This window comes from Diceros bicornis, chromosome 2, assembly GCF_020826845.1.
Source record: "Diceros bicornis minor isolate mBicDic1 chromosome 2, mDicBic1.mat.cur, whole genome shotgun sequence".
NCBI classification, from domain to species: domain Eukaryota; kingdom Metazoa; phylum Chordata; class Mammalia; order Perissodactyla; family Rhinocerotidae; genus Diceros; species Diceros bicornis.
Genome location: NC_080741.1, coordinates 50,517,177 through 50,541,680, shown reverse-complemented (window position 1 = coordinate 50,541,680; position 24,504 = coordinate 50,517,177). Strand labels below are relative to the sequence as shown.

The window sequence follows — 24,504 nt, the reverse complement described above, 5'->3', positions numbered from 1 at the left end:
GCTGGCTGCAGTGCTGGACAACGTGGAAAAGGACCTCTGTCCAGAGCCCAGGCATCAGTTTGCCTTCCTGCTACAGGCAGGTGAGCAGCAGGTTCCCAGGTGTGACAGGAGTACCCTAATACCTTATGTGATGCTTTCATTCAGCCATTCACAAGTTTTTTGAGCCGTAGAGGCAGAGCCAGAAGCCTTGCCTATCACCTCAGATCTTGTCTAACACCCAACATGGTATCTTTTCTTACCCACCAACTTAAATACGGTCTTGTTTCCATGTTTCCACACTGGAGCAGAATGATGAAACAAAATAAGGAAATGGTTGAGAGAGAATGTATTTGGAAAAGTCATTTGGTCTGGTTTTTCCCTGTCTTGTCTTGTACACCTGGTGGAATGTTTTTATAGTTTGATTTCCCTTCTTTTTCATCTACTTTCTTTCCTATGTAGAATGTTATTTATAATTAAATACTTCTTATAAGCTATAAAGTTACTTTTGACTTGACATTTTGAATTATGCACTTTATTCAGTTCTAGTATCTGTTTATAAAATTTGCATTTTTGAGAAATTTCAGCCTAAAACACTTGAAATACACCCTCCACCTTCAGGCTTGATTCTAATAAGCATCAACACTCCTGTGTTTTACTGTTTTGGACAGGCTGCCATTTGAATGTACTGTGGTAAGCGTCACTTCTTCTCAAAGTGAGTAGCGGGATTAACCTTGCACTCTTGTGTTTATTTTTTCTATCGCAGGTAGAGTTAGCTTTGTGGGATACAGCTGGGCAGGAAGATTACGATCGCTTGAGGCCCCTCTCCTACCCGGACACCGATGTTATATTGATGTGTTTCTCCATTGACAGCCCTGATAGTTTAGGTGAGTAGCTCTGCAGCCTGATATTTGTTACTGCTTGTGTGCCTGGCTGACCTATGGTTTCTCAGGTCGTTTCTGGTCATCAAGTGGCTAAAAAGCAGATGTGAACTTCAGAGAAGGAATCATCAGTGGCCAGGGTCCTAGAGCCTTGGGACTGTAGAGCCTGGGCCCTGGGTCCCTTTTCAGCCTACGTCTCCCATGGCTTCCGTGTCCACCTTGTAAAGTAGGTGGGATCCAAATACAAAGCCATCTTTTGGACTAAGATTTGGACAAGGCTTTTTTGGGTGCCCACACCTTTTTCAATACTTCATATTGAGCCTGTTGCCTCCCAGCACCTAGACTGGTTATTTGGTGTTTCCCAGTAGTGTTTTTAAAGCTCTATTTTAGCCCTGTTCTAAGTGTCTTAGCTAATCAAGAGAGACTTGAACCTGACCATTCCACTAGTTCAATTGGTCACATGTTTCAGAAGCCACATTCCTTCAGAAAAAGACTGAATAATGCTGACCTCACGCTCTGCAAAACAAAGCACCAAGGCCTGAAACAGAACTTGCTTTCAATTTGTGCTGAAGATGATAAAATATCTCACTTGATGCTGTAGTGCTCTGTCTTTACAGTGGAGCAAATGGGCCAAGAATATTGTCATCATTAACACAAACAACCTTTGAGGGCCTGCTGGTGACCTGGGCTTATACTGGGGAGTTGGGATTAGAGTGACTTTTTTTTTGTCATGGTTGTACTCACTTTAATGATAATACTGTGAATGCTCTGAGATTTTGAACCACTTGCCCAAGGAACCAAGCTAAGATTGAGCCCCCTGTGCAGTGTGTCCCAGGACTGAGAGCAGGTACACTCTGCCATTGGTTCACTTTGGTCATTTTCAACAGTTGTGTTTATTTATGGTTTTCAAACTAATCTGGCGTCCTTTGAGGGGCTGTTGGAAGGCCCTGGAGGCTGGGGCAGAGCTTTAGGCCACAGAGAAAATGGAGCCATGTGACACCCTCCTCTCAGACACACGTCACAGACTTTGCCTAAATCCTGTGGGAATGAGGAGGACTGTGTGCCCTTTGCCTCATCATCCAAGTTATAAATCCCATAGGGACAGAAATACCTTCAGAGCAAAAAGTTATTCTTCAGTCTCACTTGTTTCTTTTAAGAACATGTCTCCTGGTCTTAAAGGAAGTCTTTAGCTTTTGACCTCTGTCTGTTTACTAGCCATGACTTATTTCTTGCTGGCCCCTCCCCCAGAGGGCAGGGAAGGAGAGCAGAGGTAGAAAGTAAAGAGGCAAAGAGAGATTGATCTCCCTCCCTGAAGTAGAAACACATCCAGGGATAGGGTCTAAGGGTGGAGGATGCTGTGCCTTCACTGAAGGTCACTGCAGGAGTGTGATAGGTAGGTGGGGCTCCTTTGCTGAGCTGACTGAGCTAGCTTGGTTTTGCTAAGGGCCTTTTCTCTTATCTTGGCTAGGGAGTGGGGGAGAATCCCACCAGTAGTTTGCCCTAGTAAAGTGTGTCATGGAAACTCAGAAGTGTCTATCAAGAAAATGAAAAGCCAATGTCAACCTAATGGTGGACTTTGTTTTTACCTGGTTGGATGTTAGACCGTGTCCCTGAGTCTAGGTGTAGGATAACAAGTTTAATCAGGAATCAGAAACTTGGTGTGCAGGTTTCAGCCCTGCTGTCAGCCAACCCAGTGACGATAGACAGTTTACTTTTTGGAGCCTCTGGTGTCTCACTGGCAGTTGGTCTAGAGTCTAGATTCTAGTTGAGATCTGGGGTCCACAAACTTCTGTAAAAGGCCAAATAGTAAATATTTTAGGCTTTGTTGGCCGTATGTTCTCTGTTGCAACTACTGAATTTTGCCAGAGCTACTCACTCTACTGTTGTAGCACCAAAGCAGCCATAGAAAACATATAAATGAATGAGCTTGGATATGTTCCAGTAAAACTTTACTTACAAAAATAGACTCCAGGCAAGATTGTATTTGCTGACCCCTGATCTAAATGACAAGGATTCCTTTTCTCTAGCTTTCTGGAGTTCCCAAAGGCCCCCCAGAAACCCCACTATAAATCCATGTAAAATGATGTGCCCCAGTGTGAGCAGATTACTTTGGGGGTGGGAGAGATTATAGGTGATTACCATCACCAAATTAAAAAGTAAAAAATTAAGTTTTAAAATTATTCATGGGGCCGGCCCGGTGGCGCAAGCGGTTAAGTGCGCGCGCTCCGCTGCGGCGGCCCGGGGTTCGCTGGTTCGGATCCCGGGCGCGCACCGACGCACTGCTTGGCAAGCCATGCTGTGGCAGCGTCCCATATAAAGTGGAGGAAGATGGGCACAGATGTTAGCCCAGGGCCGTCTTCCTCAGCAAAAAAAGAGGAGGATTGGCGGATGTTAGCACAGGGCTGATCTCCTCACAAAAAAAAAAAAAAAAAATCATTTTGGCCGGCCCTGTGGCTTGGTGGTTAAGTGCGCGAGCTGCGATGCTGGCGGCCCGGGTTCCGATCCCGGGTGCGCATCGAGGCACCACTTCTCCATCCATCCTGAGGCCGAGTCCCACATACAGCAACTAGAAGGGTGTGCAGCTATGACATACAACTATCTACTGGGGCTTTGGGGGGAAAAATAAAATAAATAAAATTAAAAAAAAAAAAAAGTTTTAAAATTATTCATGAAAAGTGAAGACAAGACAGAGGAAATTCATATTAATTTACATGTCCTGAATTCCAGGGGGTTGGGGGACTATTGGAGTAATAATTTCATGTATTCAGCAGGTAATTATTGAGCACCTACTTATGGAACTTCTAGATGAAGGAAGACAGAGGAGCAAAAACAACAGTAAATAAAAAAAACCAAAACAGTAAATCCAATAGCAAGAAATGTTACAAATGACATTTGTTGAAGTGAGTATGGAAATGGGCCATGGTAGTATGCTGTTTTAGAGCCTGACTAGAAAATGGTCAAGGACCTCACTAAAAAGGTGACTTCTGAGCAGAGACCTGAAGGAGGTGAGGGAGGCCAGTACAGATATCTAACAAAAAAGTTTTAAAGTGATCACTGTTGGGCCGGCCTGGTGGCTTAGCGGTTAAGTGCGCGCGCTCCGCTACTGGTGGCCTGGGTTCGGATCCCGGGCACGCACCGATGCACCGCTTCTCCGGCCATGCTGAGGCCGCGTCCCACGTACAGCAACTAGAAGGATGTGCAACTATGACACAACTATCTATTGGGGCTTTGGGGAAAAAAAAAAGGAGGAGGATTGGCGATGAATGTTAGCTCAGAGCTGGTCTTCCTCAGCAAAAAAAAAAGAGGAGGATTAGCATGGATGTTAGCTCACGGCTGATCTTCCTCACAAAAAAAAAAAAAAAGTGATCACTGTTGCAGCTGAACTGAAAACTGACCACGCGATGCAGAGGTGAGAGCAGGGTTCAGCACTGAAGGTGTTTGGCTTCACCATTAGGTATGCTGGCCCTTTTCTCTTTATTGCTCTGAAAACTGGGACGCTGCACTTCTTGGGAACCTCCTTGTTCCAGAATAAGGCTTTGAGTTTCAAGTTGTCACATTAGTGATATAATCAACTCTGTAGCTGCTGTAGCAAAGGAAGAAAGAAGCAGTCAGTTGTCCATCTTGTGTGCTGAAGAGTACAGCATTGAATTACAAGAGTTTCCTGACCTCACTCATGTAGCTTCTCCACTTGATGTGGTCTTTCAGCCAGAAGACAGAGCATCTTTCCATATTCTAAGTAACTCCTGCCTTTTGATAATTTGTCTTGACGTCAGAGTGAACAGTTTACTTCTAGAATACAGTCTCGGGGGCTGGCCCCGTGGCTTAGTGGTTAAGTGCACGCGCTCCGCTACTGGCGGCCCGGGTTCAGATCCTGGGTGTGCACCGACACACTGCTTCTCTGGCCATGCTGAGGCGGCATCCCACATATAGCAACTAGAAGGATGTGCAGCTATGACACACAACTATCTACTGGGGCTTTGGGGAAAAAAAGAAGGAGGATTGGCAATAGATGTTAGCTCAGAGCCGGTCTTCCTCAGCAAAAAGAGGAGGATTGGCATGGATGTTAGCTCAGGGTTGATCTTCCTCACAAAGAAAAAAAAAATACAGTCTCAAATTACAGTCAGTACCATTTAAATGATTGTCATACTAACTACTTTGTATGTATTAACTCAAAATAACCCTGCATAGGGTAGGTATTACTGTTATCTCCATTTTATAAAATCATCCCTGACAATGAGATGCTCAAGGTGATAGGTGTGGGAAGTTGAACCTGGGCCGCTCGTCTACCACGATGTACATCCAGCCTTTCTAAATTAGTATAGTATTGGCAAGAAGCTACGGCTGGTTATCACTCATTTTCAAAAGTCACTAGAGCCATTTGAAATACCAGTAACCCACAGGGTGGGCGTCATGCTGAGGGTCTGTGAGCAAGGTGTAGAGACATCATATGGATCCTGGGCCAGCCCAGAATGGGGACTCCTTCTGTAAACTGTGGTCAGAATCATCTGCCAGCAGCGACAGGGATGGCCCATGGGGTGCCTCCGTGCATGGGGCCAGTGGCACCACTGTGGAACCACCCTGTGTTCTGGATCCTTTGCTCCTCTAGAGCCTTTGCCTGGGTCCCACCTCCAGAGGAGCTGAGCTCCTTGGGGGGACTGAGAAAAGCTGATGATTCTGCGCTGAAGGGAATGGGGTTAGATTTTGCCTTTTTCTTTAGTTTTGAAACTCGTAAAATTCCATTAAATGTCCAGCATACTTCTGAAGTAGTTTCTTTACAATTTAACTAGGGCCCTTGGAGATTCTTCACATCTTCTTAGATTTATATATATCCCTAAATTATGTGCATTTCGCTTCTTTCAGAAAACATCCCAGAAAAATGGACTCCAGAAGTCAAGCATTTCTGTCCCAATGTGCCCATCATCCTGGTTGGAAACAAGAAGGATCTTCGGAATGATGAGCACACAAGGCGGGAGCTAGCCAAGATGAAGCAGGCATGGTCTGGGGCGGGGCTCTGTCTTCCTGTAGCATTCTTGAACCTGGGGTCCAAGGTTGGAGGTTCAGGGAGCCCAGCAGAAATCCTCACCCACCAAGCTGTTTCAGAGAGAGTACTAGAAGGCTCTCTCTGTCCATCCAGCCCTCATTGACTGGGGCCTGCACAGAGGGTCCCTAAGACTCCCTAGTATGAGACAGAAGCTCTCCTGTGAGGTAGTGCTGTATCCCCAAGGATTGCCTGCCTGAGAAGGGACCATCACAGCAATAGTCAATGCTCCAGATGCAGGAACTTTATCAGGCTTTTGATTTCCCTCTCTAGTTACTATCTTGGTATATTTGAGGCCAAAGATAAATTGGTGGCAACTGAAGGATTGGGAAATCCTGAAGTCAAGCAGTCCAGACAGAGAGCCCTGATGCCTTTATTAGTGATGATAGAGGTGGCATCTTGGCTTCTGAGAAGCCAGGTGGCCCAATGGCAAGGCTTCCCCACTGCAGGAGGAGTGCCTTGAGGTCTTCAGCCCAGGTTCACCCACTGAAGTTTCTCTTTCTGAATGTCAAGGTCAGGATCTATTTCCTTCCATTGAGCATTCAGTCCTCTGTGAAGCTAACTATAGGAAGACCCAAGGGCTTACGCTAAATCGACAGTTGGAGTAATTTTGCCCTTGATTCCCTCCTTAACTCTCCAGGGTCTTAACCTTCCAGAGGTTCTGGCCTCTCCCTTCTTTCTCTTTACTTCCCAGAGAAGAGCTTGTTTGATAGGGATTTTATATTAGGGGTGAGGGGGGTCACTGCATATGAGTTTCATAAGACAACTCAAACCTGGGAGTTTGGCAGCTTTGAAAAGAAGTCGTTTAGTTGAATTTGAGTGAACTCTGCACCTGTTTACTATATGTGTGTGACACTGTTAACTGAAAGCGCTCTTTTTCTCTTTGCTAGGAGCCGGTAAAACCGGAAGAGGGCAGAGATATGGCAAACAGGATTGGTGCTTTTGGGTACATGGAGTGTTCAGCAAAGACCAAAGATGGAGTGAGGGAGGTTTTTGAAATGGCCACGAGAGCTGCTCTGCAAGCCAGACGTGGAAAGAAAAAATCTGGGTGCCTTGTCTTGTGAAACCCCGCTGCAAGCACAGCCCTCATGCGGTTAATTTTGAAGTGCTGTTTATTAATCTTAGTGTATGATTACTGGCCTTTTTCATTTATCTATAATTTACCTAAGATTACAAATCAGAAGTCATCTTGCTACCAGTATTTAGAAGCCAACCATGATTATTAATGATGTCCAACCCACCTGACCCTCTGGGGTCCTTCTGACACCGCTCTAACAGCCCTCCTCTGCACTCCCACCTGACACATCAGGCGCTAATTCAAGGAATTTCTTAACTTCTTGCTTCTTTCTAGAAAGAGAAACAGTTGGTAACGTTTGTGAATTTGCCTGTAACTACTTTATAACTAACATGTCCTGCCTGTCATCTCTCAGCTGCAAGGTACTCTGGTGAGTCACCACATCAGAGCTTTACTCCTTAACAGATTTCATTGGCATAGCTCTGGAGTGGGCATCCAGTTTTTTGAAAATGTGCTCAGCCAGAAAGGCGGAAGTCCATGAGCAGCTGTGGCAAAGTTACAGTTCTGTGGTTTCATGTTAGTTACCTTATAGTTACTGTGTAATTAGTGCCACTTAATGTATGTTACCAAAAATAAATATATCTACCCCAGACTCTAGATGTAGTATTTTTTGTATAATTGGATTTCCTAATACTATTTGTCATCCCTGCAGAAAGTGTACTGGTTTTTTAAAAAAGAAAGTGTATTTGAAAATAAAGTCAGATGGAAAATTCATTTTTAAAATTCCCGTTCTGGTAGTTTCTCTGATTAAAGATGGCCATATCACCCATTTTCAGCCCCACATATCCCACTCCCCCATTCCCAGAGCTGGGCTAAGTAAATAGGAATTTGGTTTCATGCTTGAGGCACTTAGACACTTCAGAAAGTGGCATAAACTGCCTCACCTGGACTTCAGGGTCTGGCTCTAGTTCACAGTGCTCTTTCTCCTCACTGTATCCAGGTTCCCTCCCAGAGGAGCCACCAGTTCTCTTGGTTGGCACTCAATGTCTCACTTCTCTCCAGCTGACTAAAACTTTTTTTCTGTACCAGTTAATTTTTCCAACTACTAATAGAATAAAGGCAGTTTTCTAAACTTCCTGTATGCTGGTGTTTGTGTTGCTCTCTCCAGGGCTGGGAGCGGGAGGATGGACTCAGCCTAGCTCATCTTGGAAGGTTCCTTCAGGGTGCAAAGTAAACTTGTCCCCGTATCCCCTTCCCCACCCCCGTTCCCCTGGTCTGGGAGTAACCTGTCCCCTCCCAAGAAGGGCAAAATGATTATCTTGTGTAACATTCAAGTTCAGAGTGGGGTGGGGCAGAGAATGCAGCCTACTGAGGAGACGTGAGGGGCACTCCAAGCATTCTTTTGGATGAATCTCAGGAGTGTGATGTTTTCCTCTTACTCCCTATCCATTCTCAGGGTCTTTTACTTCCAGGCCTGAGTTCCAGATGAAGTTGGCTGGTATGGAGGATGGCCCGAAATCAGCTGAGTCCACTCAGCCCTGTATGCTGTTGGGCTCCACTCCAGGGGCAGGGCCTGAGCGGCTCCTGGAAAAAACCTGTGTAAGGGCAGTGCTGCAAGGGGGGTGTAAAAGGAGGAGGGAGACCAAAAACCTGGACTTTAACATGCTCCAGGCAGCCCCAGAATGCAGGGAAATGAGTCAGAAAGAGCTGGGTTTTGGAGCCTGAGCCCTTTGCTGCACCAGCATTGCCCACCCTCCTCCAGCTTAACCTTCCTAGAACCACAGAGCCTCATGGCACAGAGAACTTGCCTTGGCAGCTGCTGCCAACTGCACCATCACTGCAAGTCACAACTCGCTGTGCACCTGGCCACAATAGGATACATACTGCAAGAGTAGTAACATAGCATGGGCCAGGAGGGTGTGTGGCTATGAGCAGCACCTGCTGCTGTTGCTGCCCAGTCTCCTGGGGCCGGACCCCAACCTTTAACTGAAAAACCTTTAAGAATCTGGAGCCGGGGCCACCCCGTGGCTTAGCCATTAAGTGCGCTCACTCTGCTACTGGTGCTACTGGCGGCCGGGTGGGATCCCCAGTGCGCAGGGATGCACTGCTTGTCTGGCGGTGCTGAGGCAGCGTCCCACATACAGCAACTAGCGGGATGTGCAACTATAACACAACTATCTACTGGGGCTTCGGTGAGAAAAAGGGGAAAAAAAAAGAGGAGGATTGGCAATAGATGTTAGCTCAGGGCGGGTCTTCTTCAGCAAAAAGAGGATTGGTATGGATGCTAGCTCTGGGCTGATCTTCCTCACCAAAAAAGAATCCACAGCCCTATTGGGCCTGGGCCCTGGGCAGGGTAACTAGGGCGGTTGCCCCAGTGCCGGCGCTGTTCTGCCTGGGCCGGATCAGACGTGCTGGCGGCTTCGCACTGTCTGGGCGGTGCCCGCATCCGGCCAGGCCGCACCCTCCCGCCTCGCCTCGCAGGTCACCCGCGGAGGGTGGGTGGAGGCCGGATGAGGCGGGACCGAGGGGGGAGGACCCGGCGGAAAAGTGCCTGCACCACGTGACCCCACCGTCTGCCTGTTAAAAGGAGGCGCCCCCCAGGTCCTCGGCTCTTAGGCGGCAGTTCGTCCTTTTTTTTTCTGACGTCTACGCCATGTTTGCCGCTCATCTCGCGTCTGTGGCTCCGCGCTCAGTGTATGCCTTCTCTGCTCGCCCGCTAGCCGGCGGGGAGCTCGTGAGCCTGGGCTCCCTGCGGGGCAAGGTGTTGCTCATCGAGAATGTGGCGTCGCTCTGAGGCACAACGGTCCGGGACTACACCCAGATGAACGAGCTGCAGGGGCGCCTTGGGCCCCGCGGCCTGGTCGTGCTCGGCTTCCCATGCAACCAGTTCGGGCATCAGGTGCGCCAGGCGGGGCGGAGCGGGGGTGGGCGTGCAGCCGGGATTAGGAGCCTCTGCGGGGCGTCCGCCCGGCCTGGCAACTGCATGTTCTGGGCGCGGAGAGGTGGGCCAGCGGCCTGCTTCCCTCCGGCGCTCGTCCCGGCTGGGATTCAGGTCCGCCCTGGGGTTGTGCAGGAAGGGAAACAGCCCGGAGACTCATCGAAAAACTTGTTTGCGGTCAGAAGTTTTCCCCTCCTCGCGGCCCAGGGTCCCAGCTGCTCTTCCCTCCCGCAGGAGAATGCCAAGAACGAAGAGATCCTGAATTCGCTCAAGTACGTCAGACCCGGCGGCGGGTTCGAGCCCAACTTCACGCTCTTCGAGAAGTGCGAGGTGAATGGGGCACAAGCGCACCCGCTCTTCGCCTTCCTGCGGGAGGCTCTGCCAGCGCCCAGTGACGACACGACTGCGCTCATGACCGACCCCAAGTTCATCACCTGGTCTCCAGTGTGCCGCAACGACGTCGCCTGGAACTTCGAGAAGTTCCTGGTGGGCCCGGACGGTGTGCCTGTGCGCAGGTACAGCCGCCGCTTTCCGACAATTGACATCGAGCCCGACATTGAAGCCCTGCTGACCCAGGGGTCCAGCTGTGCCTAGGGCGCCCCCTCTACTCCTGCTGCTTGGCAGTCACAGTGCTGTCCTCCGGGGATTTCATCCATGACGGTGTTTCCTTTAAACCTGCATGAGGAACGCCTGATGTCCAGGAAAATCCTCTGAGATGGGCGACTGTCCTGTGTATCCCAGCCTGCTCTCTCAGACTACGACTTCTCACTAATAAAGTGCCAGGTGTCAACAGAACTGTATGTCCTGTGTCAGTGTCAGCTGGGGAACCTTCTCTACTAACTTCATTGTCAGGGCTGGGAGCTTAAGCCCCCATTCCTTGGCCCTAACCCTAGCCAAGCCTGAACTTCCTATCCTTTTGTCTGTAGTGTGTGGAATCCAGTCTCCCATGTGGGAAGCCTGGCTCCTGTCCCAGTGTTTCTCCCTCTGCCAGGACATGCAGTAGGGCCATTCCGAAGCCCTGTTACAAAAGAAAGTCCTTATTCTAAAAAGAAGAAAAGTCAGGGGCTGACTGCCTAACCCCAGTAGTAGGCCTCTCCTTTCTGAGTAGTTGCTGGGCATGAAATGACCTTCACGAAAAATAACACCATGAGCTCCCTCTCACACTCAGTCTGTGGCCTCTCCAAGTGTTAGGCCCACACAAGCCCATTTTACACAGTTGGAAGCTCATGCAATGTTACAAATTCTTTTCCCATTACTTTGCAAAGAGTATACAACTGGCACTTCTGACCATGCCCTGAGCGATACTTAACAGTGGGAACTGTGTGATCAGGTTCAGGGTAGGAACATATCTTGGAGGCCAGCTGCTGCGTCTCAGGCGTGGCTCAGGTGCAACCTCTCTATCTGTTGGCCCTACTGTCAATAATCTTTCGAGACAGAACTGGAGCCTTCCTATCACAGTACAAGGGACTCTGCAGGGCTTGGATGCAGCTTCTGCTTAGGCAGATAAGAACCCAGATACATGTTGGCACTGTCACCCAGTGCAGAATGTGGGCCAAAGGTTCTGGGGTCTCAGCATTCATGCTCAAATTGGTAGCTCAAGTCCCTTCTGTGTCTTAACCAGCTCGCAAGAACTTTTCCTCTAGCTCTAAGCAGGAATCTTTGCTGCTTCCGCCCTCACCTTCTGTCTGCCTTTAGGTCATTAAGGGATGACGGGCCCTCTGCACCTGTTCTGGCTCCCTCTCTCCATCATCAGAAGTTCTGTACAGGCTCACCTCCCTCTGGCTACAATGCCTCTCCACCTCAGCTTTTTAGTCCCCTCTGAGGTGACCAAGGCAGAGCTGTCTTTTTCCCCTTTGGACCCCTGTGTACCCACCCTACCTGTGCTCCTCTCAGAACTCAGGAGTCTTGATTGCATCTATGAGTGACTGGTCTGCTTCCCCAGAGAGGGAGAGTCTAGGAGGTGGCCTGGGGCTACCCATCTCCTCAGGGCCCACAGGGCCTGGCATATGACATGCATCAGCAAATGTCTGTCAATTAATATAAAGTGAAAAACTTTCCACTCAAACAGAGCCAGGGCTCTTTGAGGATCGTTTGTAGACTCCAAATCTGACTCCTGGAATGAATAATAGCAACCTATACATCTGGATATATCTGGGTATACCCAGGCCATCTGTAACCTCCTTAAAGCCTACATTTCTTCCCTAAAAGCCCTTTGCTCCCTTACTGGAACACTCATCATTCAGTCCTGTGCCATGTGCTCTGCTGCGTGCCAGGAATACAGACCTCAGGAAGGCAGAAAGACAATATATAATTACCAAAAGCATGTTTGTTTAGTTCTATGAGGTAGTACAGGGTACTTTGATAATATATGAGGGCCTGGCCCAGTAGGGAGGATCATGCTTGCCTCCTGGAGGAAGTGACAGTGAAGCTGAAGAGAGGTCAAGAAGCAGTTACCCAAGAACAAACTGGTGGAGGGTGGACAGGCAGAGGTTACAGTGTGTGAGGGCCTGAAGTGGGAAGGTGGCATCATTGACAGTTGCACAACACAAGCAGGAGCAGATTTGGGGAGAAGGGGATGTGTTCAGATTCAGATGTGGTGCATGAGACATCCAGATGAAGATATCTAGAGCAGGTGGTTACAACAGGCTCAGGAAAAGAGTATGGGTTGGAGACAAAGGTCTAGCCAAAGGGGCAGTAAGTAACCATTGGAGAGAATAAGGTCACCTGGGGAGAGTGGCAAGAAAAAGATCAGGGGACCTAGACCTGAAGCCTATGGATTCATAATTATTCTGGGTCAGGTGGCAGAGAGGCACAGTTGGAAGGAACAAGGACGGCGTCAAGGAGCTGAGGGAAGGGACATTCATAAAGAATAGTTAGCTGGGACAAGTGCTTGTGGATTAAGTGTTCCCCAGCAAGTGCAGTTTCAGGGGGGCAGCTGGAGCTGAAGCCAGATAGCCAAGTGCCAGTGATGTACCAGGTCCCGTTCTAGGAGCTAAACATATAGTGCCCAAGAATCACCTGGGTGCTTGTTCAAACCTATGTTCCACGGCCCACCTCCAGAGATGCTTATTTGGAAAGTCTGGGGACTTAGAGTTCTACTCAGTGACCTACAGCTGAACCATGAAGAGAGACTTTCTGCTCCAACTCTCCTGTAAAAGGTCAGTGTGGCCCAGGCCACGCTCTGGTTAGACTCCAGCATAGGAACCCAGGGCTTTCCAAACTGACTCCAACCTCTTTCCCCCAGGCTGCCTAGTGACTCAGCCCTCCTCACCCACTCTTAGTTTATGCCTTGGGCTGCCAGGGAAGGGAACTTCTGAGCTCCCAATGTGGCTGACCCTGGCTGGTGAATACTCCTTCTCAGACTTCAAGCTGCCTGCCTCCCTTAACTGAAAGTCCTTTCCAACTCTCTCTTCTTCAGGAAGACTCAGAATAAAGCCAGTTAACACTTCATCTTCCTCCCCAAGAAACTGGGTTTCTTCCCCCAACACATACAAACACACACAGAAACACACTCCCACACATACACATTCTTTATCATTCAACCATGTAACTGCTACTGGCTCTGACCTGCACCCACCCCACCCCATAGTGAATCAGCAGCTCAAATGAACAAGTAAAAGTGAAAGAATCCTAGTGAGCCTCCCTGAGGCCCTAGCCTTTGGAAGAAGTGGCTGCAGGACACTGCTTGATCTGGGAGCAGGCAGCAGCATTTCAGCTACAGGCCTTCTGAGAAAGGGATGGGCCCTACTGTTATTCAGCTAGGTCCAGATGCTTCCATTTTAGCAGTTCTTCCAGAAATGCTGGTTTTTTCCTTTTGTTTTTGTTTTTTTCAAACATTAAATCTGATAAAACTATGTATACCTATATCAAATAACCACGATGTACACTTTAAATATTTTATAATTTTATTTGCCAATTATACCTCAGTAAAGCTGAAAAAAAAATCTGATAAAATTTGGTCAGGCTCTTCTTGCGCAATTAGCCCTTTATCAGATGACTTCCCTATTCTGTCTCAATGTAGTTCCACAAACAACATTTAAAGCAACTTTATTTTCAGAGAAGCATTCCTGGCCCGATCACCCTAATAAATCTTATAAGTTTTTTTTTTAAAGATTTTATTTATTTTTCCCCTCAAAGCCCCAGTAGATAGTTGTATGTCATAGCTGCACATCCTTCTAGTTGCTGTATGTGGGACGCGGCCTCAGCATGGCCGGAGAAGCGGTGTGTTGGTGCGCGCCCAGGATCCGAACCCGGGCCGCCAGTGGCGGAGCACGCGCACTTAACCGCTAAGCCACGGGGCCGGCCCAAATCTTATAAGTTTTAACTTTTGTATAATACTGAATAAAAAATACTGGCTAAAGATTTCCCCAAGAGAACACAGCATGGATTTATAAAGAATGGGCAGGCTGCTGGCGACCCAGGTTCAGATCCCGGGCAAGCACTGACACACTGCTTGTCTGGCTATGCTGAGGCCACGTCCCACATACAGCAGCTGGAAGGATGTGCAGCTATGACATACAACTATCTACTGGGGCTTTGGGGGAAAAAAATAAAATAATAATAAAAAAAGAATGGGCAGGGATCCCTGTCAGAGAACTCTGAATTTGGCAGGTTTTTGTTATTACAATCACCAAGCAGGCTGGAAGAGCATGCTTTCACACACTAACATAAATGTGGCTGGCATTAAAATAAAGCCCAGCTCGAGCTGGTCAACAAGTTACTGGACACATGCCTCGCATCAGGCACTACTGGATCAGGAGCTGAGAGCACAAATGAGAGAAGTCTCACGGGCCCTGGCCCTGGGGGTAACAGAGAAGGAAACTCTGAGCCCTGATATCCTTCAGCTTTGACCTACCCAAGAACTCAATTCTAGACTTGTCAGGTGAGAAAATAAAAACAAAAATCACCATCTAGGTAGGCCACTTGCTGGTGGGTATTCTGTTAGTTGCATCCAGAAGCATTGAGATTGACATGACATGATGGTGATGTGCTGGGCAGGGGCCCAGCAGCCTTTCCATCATTCATCCTGCAGACAGAAACTCCACCCAGGTCTAGTGTAAGCTGTGGCCAGCAAGGCCAGGGCAAGAGACCACAAAACAGGCCCAATTTATCCAAATGCCTAGAGTCTGAGCAGTATCCAGGGGCATGTGCAGACCACTGTGGGTGGTGTCCTACAGTCTTGCAGACCACCTGGCTCCACAGGGAGGCAAGTGGAGGGGATCGGAGTCTCCCTGCAAAGGAAACACCTGTTAACCCAGCCTCCTCTGTCTCTAGCATGTGACTATGTCTGTGTATGTGTAGGTGAATCTAAAGAAGCCCTGGTTCCCTGAGCATTCCTTTGCAGACTCATCATGCATTCCCAGAGGCAAGCCAAAGGGAATGTTAAGCAAAGCATGCCTTTGCTCCCTACACCAGTTGCTTAAGTTTCCTTCCCAGCAAAGGTCTGCAGCATCACCTTCCATGTTCCTATAGCACTTTTATCACACAACATAGAACACTGTAATTACATGTGAAAACATCTTCCCCAACCACATTGGCTGTGAACCCCTGGAGGGTAGGGACTATGAGCATATAACAGGTTATTAGTCAAATGAAAAAATGACTAGTATCTGGATAGTTCTTTCATTCATTCATCCAAGAAATGCTTACTGAGAATCTGCTGTGTGCAAAGGGCGAACATGCATAATTAACATCTAAATACTTGTTTATGGTTAAGACATTGATGGTAACAGAATTAGAGGAGGAAGAGAAGACACTAGCCACACCTGGGCCCAGGGTGCCATGCTCTCCCTGCCCAGTCAGGGCTGGCCACCAACAGTGGCATAACCAGAATGGAATCTGTCCAACGGTATGAGTTTCCAACATAGGAAAGTTGATTCCACTTCCACTCTGTGAGATTGGTTCAGGTTTTTGCCTTTGTCACCTTCCTCAGTAACCTAATCCTTATATAACAGAGGTTATAATGTCACGGATGAGACGTTTAATTCTTTCAAAATGTACTTCTAGAGCTTTTTACTTTTTCACAGTCTCCTGGGCAGGTTAACGAAGCACAGGCAAGAACAAAACAAAAATATTTCTCTCCTGATGCCACCTTTAATCAAAAGGTGCCCAATATTTGTGACTCCTGTCACATGTGCTCTGTTTCTGCTGGCCAAATGTGGACCAAGGGTGACTTGGGAGGGCCAACTCCAGTCAGGTGTAGAGCAAGCCATAGTACCAGTCAAGGCAAGAATTTTATAACTTGGAACAAAGTAAAGCTTGAAGTTCACAGATCCAGACATTACAAACCCTCAATTAGATCATCACAGTCCAAGATCAAGCAGTATGTGATCAATCAGCCAGGCCTGTTCCCTCTATATCCCTTCCTGCGTTCTTTCCTGTTCTTGTGGCCCAAAATCCCATGGCAACGGGTGGGTTGTTCAGTTCTGGGGTTTGGTGATGGGGCAAAGTGAGTGCTCTACTAGGCCTGCACCTCTTCCTAGGGTAAATGGCCAGAGATCACAGCCCTGGGGCCAGGGTGTCTCCAGAGCTGAATCATTGAATTCATTTCCTGCCAAATCCGCAGGTCACTCCCATAATAGTGGGAACACAGAAAGATGTTCGTTGTTTCTAGTTCTCAATTTTTAACTCACTAAATGAATGAAACTCACTAAAAAAGTTTTAAAACTGGAAATAATGCTGATCTTCCGACTATAAAGTTTCACTTTATTCCTTGCGTTTTAACTAGTGGCACTTTGTAATCTTAATACAAATTTTTAGGAGCTACTCATAATTGGTGCACTATTTTTATAGCTATTTAACAGCACTGAAGAGATCCAGGCTTAAAAAGATTTTCCAAAGTTTTCTTTTTTTTTCATTTTTATAATTAGGTTTTGTCCCTCTTTCTAGTGGTGCTGAGTACTTGTCGTACTTCTACTTCCTTAAGACTCTGACCCATGCCATAAATGGTAGGGAGAAACTGCTAAAAAAAAAAAAAAAAGAAAAGGGAAGCAGATACCCTCTAATGTAGGTTCTGAAGTAATGTCGGTAACCCAACTTTCTTTTTCCATAAATAACAGGACTAACGGTAGTGTTTCTCATTTGACAACATTTTTAACAATTTCAAAGAGCTTTCACAGAAGGGCACTTGTCAGGGTTGGCTCCCCAGATGTAGAATTATCACATGATTATAACTTATCTGCAGGGGATTAATTGCTACATGGTCATTCAAGGCAGTTTCAACTCCAAACTCATTATCCCTTGCTACCTACCCAACTGCCAACAGGTGTCTGTTACCAGATGGTGTGTGATGGATGTCCCAGGGTGTGCAAATTAATCGAAATTAGCCAAAACCCAACATAAAAATTGTAAATCTATTCAAATGACCTACCACACCTTCACCAGGCCAGCTCTCCGTCCTCCATCCCTAACACTGAACACGGTCTCCTGTTTCTTCTCTCCTCCCTCATAGCTACCTCTCCAGTGAAATGCTACTAATAGGTCTCTGGGCTATACCACTGTGGGTGTAAAGCACCCTCAGCCATTTTGTCTCTGCTCCAAAATTTCCTACAATATCTGTGGGCCATTTAAGGCAAGACATGTGGCCCCTCCAGCCTCCTTTCTATCTTTAGATCTCAGGCTTTTTCAGTAGTCTGATCCCAGCTCAACTGGCCTAATGCTCACTCTTTGATTCTGCCCCGCCTGTTTCAGAAATTGTCTCCGACCCCTCTAGTCTCTCCTCCTGTAACATGCACCATCATTTCTACACTTTCTTCAAGACCACACTCAAATGCTACTCAAGTCAAAGGCTCCCTTTCACAGCTCTGGACCTAGTCTTTGGTTCATATCCTTTTTTTGTGTGTGTGAGGAAGATCAGACCTATGCTAACATCTGCCAATCATCTTCTTTTTTTGCTGAGGAAGACTGGCCCTGGGCTAACATCCCTGCTCATCTTCCTCCACTTTATAGGGGACGACCCCTCTAGTCTCTCCTCCTGTAACATGCACCATCATTTCTACACTTTCTTCAAGACCACACTCAAATGCTACTCAAGTCAAAGGCTCCATTTCACAGCTCTGGACCTAGTCTTTGGTTCATATCCTTTTTTTGTGTGTGTGAGGAAGATCAGACCTATGCTAACATCTGCCAATCATCTTCTTTTTTTGCTGAGGAAGACTGGCCCTGGGCTAACATCCCTGCTCATCTTCCTCCACTTTATAGGGGATGCCACCACCGCCACAGCATGGCTTGCCAAGCGGTGCGTCGGTGCGGGCTAACATCCCTGCTCATCTTCCTCCACTTTATAGGGGACGCCACCACCGCCACAGCATGGCTTGCCAAGCGGTGCGTCGGTGCGCGCCCGGGATCCGAACCGGGAAACCGCGGGCCACCGCAGCAGAGAGCCAGCACTTAACCGCTTGCGCCACCGGGCCGGCCCCTCAAGGGTTCATATCCCTTAACGGCACTTACCACACACTGCTTGGCACTGGGGTTATTTGCGGAAGATTTCTTCTCCTCTATTAGACTGTATAAGTGCAGGTATTAGGTCTTATTTTTCTCTGAGGGCCGGAACTGCTAGGCAAGTGAACGGAGACTGGCGTAGACCAGCTGCTTGGCATCCTCCTTGCTCTGGGCTTACTTACCCGTCCAGGAGGAGGGCTGTGTTTTTTATATGCAGGGTCAAGTAGAAAACATACAGTGTTCAGGACATTGTACCTTGTTGCGGCAACAAATTAAGAAGCAGCCTGGGCACCTAATGTGGAGAACACACCTGGACCTCTCCTTCCCCCGTTGCTATGGACCCTCTGCGGCTGCCTGTCTCCCTGACAAGGCAAGTAGCTAGCTCACTGTGGACGGCTTGTGGAATTCTGCCGTGGGCAAGGTGATTCTGGCGTCCAGAGTGTTTGGAACGATTGTTAACGACTAGACCACACCGTCGAGTCCCGGTCCCAAGGCGCTGGTGCACCAGGCACTCCCCGAAATCCCTGTAGGGCCTCCAGGACAGGAACCTCGATCCTACTTTTGTGCAGTTAAGGACTCGCCTAAGGTCTCTGCTGAAAGCGGAATGGCAGGAATGACTACAAGAAAATATAGTTCCAGGGCTTTTCACACCGGTTGCTGCGCTTATTTAAGAACAGAATAACCCCGCAGGCCAGGACTGGATACCCGAGGGTCGAGGGGCACCACACTCCCGCCCCAAGGTGAGGCCTGCAGAACGGAAGGAAGCGGCGGCTTCTTCCCCGGCGCCCGCCTCCTCTTCCGGTTCCCTCCCTGCTCCACCACGTACCGGCAGAATAGGCGCGGCGCGCAAACGGCGGCAAGAAAAGGCAAAGCCAAGCAAGCGCTCAAGGCCGCGGAGCGGGGTGCCCTTTGGCGCGCGCACGCGCTTGCGTGCGTGCGTAGGTGGGAGCGGCCCACAGCACGCCGTGCGCTAGGCGGATGTCCGGGCCGGCTGGGCCGGGGCAGCGGACGAGATGGCGGAAGGCGGAGGCTGCGGTGAGCGACCGGATGCGGAGACCCAGAAATCCGAGCTCGGGGCCTTGATGAGGACCACTCTCCAACGAGGGGCGCAGTGGTGAGTGCCAGGCCCCCCTTTCGCCCGGCCAGGGCCAGGGACCGGGGCTCTGGCGCTCAGGCTAAGCCCCTCTTTCTCGGCTTGGGTAGGGGCCGGCTGGAGGCGATGTTAGTGACCCTGAGAGAGTGACGTGACCCCCGCCTCTCAGGAGAAGGACCCCGGGGTCACCTCTGGGAAAGCGTGGGCGGAGCTGAGGGTCGTCCCGGCCCATACCGAGCCCCAGGGCGCGGACCCAGCGGGGGCAAGGGCTGCAGGTTGAACAGAAGGGGAGTGCTCACGGGGACTTGCAGGATAGGAAGAGCCTTTTACCTACCAGGACTTGCCGCGTGACCTTGGGCAAAGGCATCAACACCTCATAGATCCCCGTTCCTTACTGTTAAAACCAGGGTAGCAATATTTGGCCCTCCGCCCTCAGTGGGTTGAGGCGAAGATCAGAAGTACATACTTTGTAACTTATAAACTGCCGAATAGATGTCAAGGTCAGAAGCTGAACAAATGTCTGAGAGCCCCAGGTTATTTGGTAGCAAATGTCAAAAATAATTGTGGCAGCAGCATTTCGAAGTGGGAAAGTAAGGTAGCCTACAGCCTAGATAAAAAAGATTAAAAATTTAGGGTTTAGAAGAGCAAGTCGGAGACCAGGTTTCTTAATAAATTGTTTAGTAGAAAGGACAGTATTTCCAGTAGTGAAGAGATTCCTGGTATTATTGTGTGGGAGTAGAAAACTGGGGGTTGGCTTTGCATTGAATGTGATTGAGCATCCCTCTTTAAGAAACTGTGGTGGTGTTGGTCATGGCTCTTATAATGACAGAGGAATTGAGCAGTGAAGAGAGACATTGGGGTTAAGAGTTGAGATACATTGAGCAGGGAAGAGAAACATTGAGATCAGGAGAAATTCGAATAGAGCTTTACAGTGTTCTTGAGCTAGCCGAACCGTGAAAGGCAGGGCAATCAGAGGTGCTTTTAGAAGTTATCCTGCATAGGAGTGATGTATGAAGGATACTCAGCAGAAGCAGAGGAAGTTTGGAATAGACTAAAATCACACACCAAAAGTGTTTGGAGTGTATTGTTCAAGGGGTTTGGAGGGAAAAGAGCATTCTAAAGATTTGGATGTGTTTATGAATCCTTGTGGCCTTTGGGAAGCTGCCTGATATCCTCTGAAGTTTGTTGGTTATAAAATTTGAAAGACTCACCAATATAGTTGTTGTCCTTTGTTCCCCCACAGAGTTTTCCCTTCTTCTTTTAAAGATTTATTTATTTATTTATTTATTTATTCCCCCCAAAGCCCCAGTAGATAGTTGTATGTCATAGCTGCACATCCTTCTAGTTGCTGTATGTGGGACGAGGCCTCAGCATGGCCGGAGAAGTGGTGCGTCGGTGCTCGCCCGGGATCCGAACCCGGGCCGTGAGCAGCGGAGCGCGTGCACTTAACCGCTAAACCACGGGGCCAGCCAAGGTTTCCCTTCTTCTATCTTAATTGTAAAACAGCATAGTGATACTTTTAAAATATAACCAGATCAACTTGATGCTTTTTGACAAGATAGACATACCTAGACAATATTGTGTATATATATGTGTGTGTGTGTGTGTATATGCACGTATATGTGTGTGTATGTATATATGTACATATATTTACATACATATACTCACACACATTTTTTATCTTGTTTGGTCCTCAAAGGAAAACTGAAGTGTGGGATGTTGTTATCCCATTTTCAGAAATAAAATTAGTTTAATGCTGTTCACATCAGGCAGAGCAGTGTAATCAAACTGTCTACCTGGACAAGGACCTCTGTAAAGATCATTAGGAAATTAACGACTTGACAATGTTATAAACCAATGTTACTGCCATAAAAAAAACAAAATTAAAAAAAATGAAATTAATGACTTGGTCATTAGCAAACAAGATTTTACCTATAGAAAGACTTCCTTTAAATAAGCATTTTGAAGCCAGTCATTGCCTTCCTTTCATTTATTCATTCTTTCAACAATCGTTTCATTTAATGGATGCCTGCCCTGGATCATGGCTCTCTGTGCCATGTGGTTCCTGGCCCTGCTCCTGCTTTGCCGAGTGTGTCTTTCAGTAGGTATTGCTTGTTCCCCAAGTGAAAAGACCATAAAAATATTAAGGGAGCAGCTGCAGAAACTTACAACCTCAGCTTTTCTGGAATAGTAAATTTTTGTCTGTCTCTAGGTATCTTGTTGACAGCCGGTGGTTCAAGCAGTGGAAGAAGTACGTGGGCTTTGACAGCTGGGATATGTACAATGTGGGTGAACACAACTTGTTTCCTGGCCCAATAGATAACTCCGGACTCTTTTCAGGTGTGGTATCCTATTGCTTTTCTAACTGAAATGTCCACCTGGGCAATGACCTGTGGTTGTGTTTATCTGTAACATGGACATTGTGAACCTGACTTTCCAACTGTGAGGGGATAGAAACAAGTGTCCTCGATTTGTGTCTATAGCAGAAGTCTTTGCAGACCCTCAGGGAGAAGTTAATTTTTTCCTAAATTAAAGGCTTCTAACAAGAGCATGCTTCTAGCATTTTAAATCTCTCTCTCTCTCTCTTTTTTTTGCAAATTAATTCTGCTAGAGATTTCAGATTTTAGATTAGTCTGTGGAATGAAAAGAAATAGGATATCATTTTGAAATTGCATCTGGAATCTGAAAGTTGGGAACCAGAATTTTCTGTGTTACCTTTGCAGTGTAACAAATTGTAGACCTGTCGACATTCATCAAGCGTTCCTGTGATGGCTATGTTTGTTATAGAAGTAGTGTGAGGAGAGGTGGAAGGTCAGTAGAGCTATGATTATAGTCAGCTCCCAATGGAGGAAGTGATTGAAAAACTCGTATGACGCACCTGAGTTTGACTTGCCCCTGTAAATGCAGAGATGATGATGAGCCTTTCCTAGGCTTTATTCTGCCTGTCTTTAGACTCCCTCGTAAGCAGGACAGAGGTGATCTGTTGCCTGTGCCCAAAATCAGGGCAGCAGGAAGGCAGACAATGCGTGAGACTTGATCCAAGTACCTAACACTAACCTGGGTGTTTTTTTGTTTTTTGGGTTTTTTTTTTTAATTTTATTTATTTATTTTTTCCCCCAAAGCCCCAGTAGATAGTTGTATGTCATAGCTGCACATCCTTCTAGTTGCTGTATGTGGGATGCAGCCTCAGCATGGCTGGAGAAGCGGTGCGTCGGTGCGTGCCCGGGATCCAAACCCAGGCCTCCAGCAGCGGAGCGTGCGCACTTAACCGCTAAGCCCCGGGGCCGACCCGAACCTGGGTGTTTTTGAAAATGAGCAACACTTCAGCTCAGACCTTGTTTTAGGGGAGATCTTTTAAATGACGCAATAAACAATGTCATATGCTTTGTTTATTGATGTAGGTCAGATGATGGCATTACACCATGGAGTTGTCCCAAGGGATCGTTGCATTATGTTTGTGCTTTGTCCTTTTCCCTTTTTTTTTTTGCTGCAAAGGAGAATTCTTGATTTTTAATAGTAATAGTGATGAGAATCCTAGAGCTGGAGGGGCCCTCTGCAGTAATTTTGCATGACCTTCAGCTAAGGGCAAGCATTCCTTCACTAGTCCCCCAATTTGATGTCACCTGGCTTTGTCTTGAAACATTTGCTGTGTGCTTGGGAAGTGAGAAGTACATTCCGTTCAGACCCTGAAACATTGACAGTAGAGGAATGACCTCTCTCTGGCGAATGAGTGTCACTCCCTTAATTCCCAGGCTCTCAGTCACTTGCCAGTCCCAGTCTGGCTGCCTTCCACCTAGGGTCATGAGGGTGGCCTGGAGGGGGCTCTTGAATGTGTGGGAAGAAGGGCCGGCCCTGTGGCTTAGCGGTTAAGTGTGCACGCTCTGCTGCTGGCGGCTGGGGTTCGGATCCCGGGCGCGCACCGACGCACTGCTTCTCCAGCCATGCTGAGGCCGTGTCCCACATACAGCAACTAGAAGGATGTGCAGCTGTGACATACAACTATCTACTGGGGCTTTGGGGGGGAGAAAAAAAAAGTGTGGGAAGGAGAAGTTAGAGCGTATCCTTGCTGATGTTGTCTGTAGAGCACCCCTTCTCTCATTTACACCTCTGTCCCTACTCTATATCACATGGAATCCCTACGCTTAGACCAAGCTGTGCACTCCTTTTCTCCCTTTATTTGCCTCTCTGTTGAAGAAATTTTCAAAACCCTTGTGTGATGTTTAGCATGATGCTCTTGGACTGTCCAGTTTTAAGTGAAAATAGTGAACTGCATTGAAAATTCTAGTTAAGTTTCCTGCATTTGCACTATAGTGTCATAAGAATGACATGTTGGGGAAAATTGTCACTGAGCCTCGGAGGGGGAAGACGCCTGTAGAACTGATGTTCTTGGAGTTGAGTATGCTGAAAGCTGTTTGTTTCTTTCCCACATTTGAAGGTTTCTGGTTGCTGTTTGGCACAGTACGGGTGGCTAGATCTGCATAGTGCTTAGTGTTAGAAATGAAGAAGGTGTTTCTTCCCAAGTAAGACAATAAGTGAATAACTTTTATGAGTTTTAATTTGTAAATCAGAGAAAAGTTTGGAGTTTAGATATCAGTTGTTTTTGGAAGCTCTTGTCTCAAGCAAACTGATAAATACTGCCCCTGCACCATCCTTCTGTTGCTGAACAGACAGGGTGTGGTCTGTCAGTGTTAAAAGTCATTCCAGAGCTGCTAGGGAAAGTGGTTGGCTCATCAATGAGAACGATCCATCTTTTTTCTTTAATTATGGTAAAATACACATAACGTGAAATTTAGCATCTTAACCATTTTTAAGTGTACGGTTAAGTAGTATTAAGTATGTTCACATTGTTGTGCAACCAATCTCCAGAACTTTTTCATCTTGCAAAACTGAAACTCCATACCCATTAAACAGATAACTCCCAATCTCCTTTTCCCTCAGCCCCTGGCAACCACCATTCTTCTTTCTGTCTCTGAATCTGACTACTCTAGATACCTCGTGTAAGTGGAATCATACAGTGTTTGTCTTTCTGTGGCTGGCTTATTTCTTTTAGCCTAATGTCCTCAGGTTTCATCCATGTTATGGCGTGTCAGAATTTCCTTCCTTTTAAAGGCTGCGTAATATTCC

The 24,504-nt window shown here is 47.5% G+C and overlaps 3 protein-coding genes across 8 annotated transcripts in view; all 3 read left to right on the top strand.

Annotated features, from left to right (window-relative positions):
• RHOA (ras homolog family member A) overlaps window positions 1-8,051 on the top strand; it is a 58,042-nt gene extending 49,991 nt beyond the window's left edge. For both annotated transcript variants that reach the window (XM_058558554.1, XM_058558546.1), the window contains 3 exons: window positions 743-863; window positions 5,718-5,848; window positions 6,786-8,051. In XM_058558554.1, the coding sequence (XP_058414537.1) occupies window positions 743-863; window positions 5,718-5,848; window positions 6,786-6,959 (426 nt within the window). In that variant the 3' untranslated portion in view covers window positions 6,960-8,051. The remainder of the gene's footprint in view (window positions 1-742; window positions 864-5,717; window positions 5,849-6,785) is intronic.
• Window positions 8,052-9,513: 1,462 nt separating this feature from the next.
• Window positions 9,514-10,643, top strand: GPX1 (glutathione peroxidase 1). Its single transcript, XM_058558532.1, has 2 exons — window positions 9,514-9,809; window positions 10,083-10,643. The coding sequence occupies exons 1-2, from the start codon at window positions 9,564-9,566 to the stop codon at window positions 10,440-10,442; spliced, it is 606 nt and encodes a 201-aa protein (XP_058414515.1). The 5' UTR covers window positions 9,514-9,563; the 3' UTR covers window positions 10,443-10,643.
• Window positions 10,644-19,132: 8,489 nt separating this feature from the next.
• USP4 (ubiquitin specific peptidase 4) overlaps window positions 19,133-24,504 on the top strand; it is a 43,741-nt gene continuing 38,369 nt past the window's right edge. Inside the window, exons 1-2 of one of the 5 annotated variants that reach the window (XM_058558330.1) lie at window positions 19,133-19,401; window positions 21,593-21,720. In XM_058558330.1, coding sequence (XP_058414313.1) covers window positions 19,301-19,401; window positions 21,593-21,720 — 229 coding nt within the window. In that variant the 5' untranslated portion in view covers window positions 19,133-19,300. The remainder of the gene's footprint in view (window positions 19,402-21,592; window positions 21,721-24,504) is intronic. The other 4 variants (XM_058558339.1, XM_058558321.1, XM_058558303.1 and 1 more) reach the window with 4 other exon arrangements.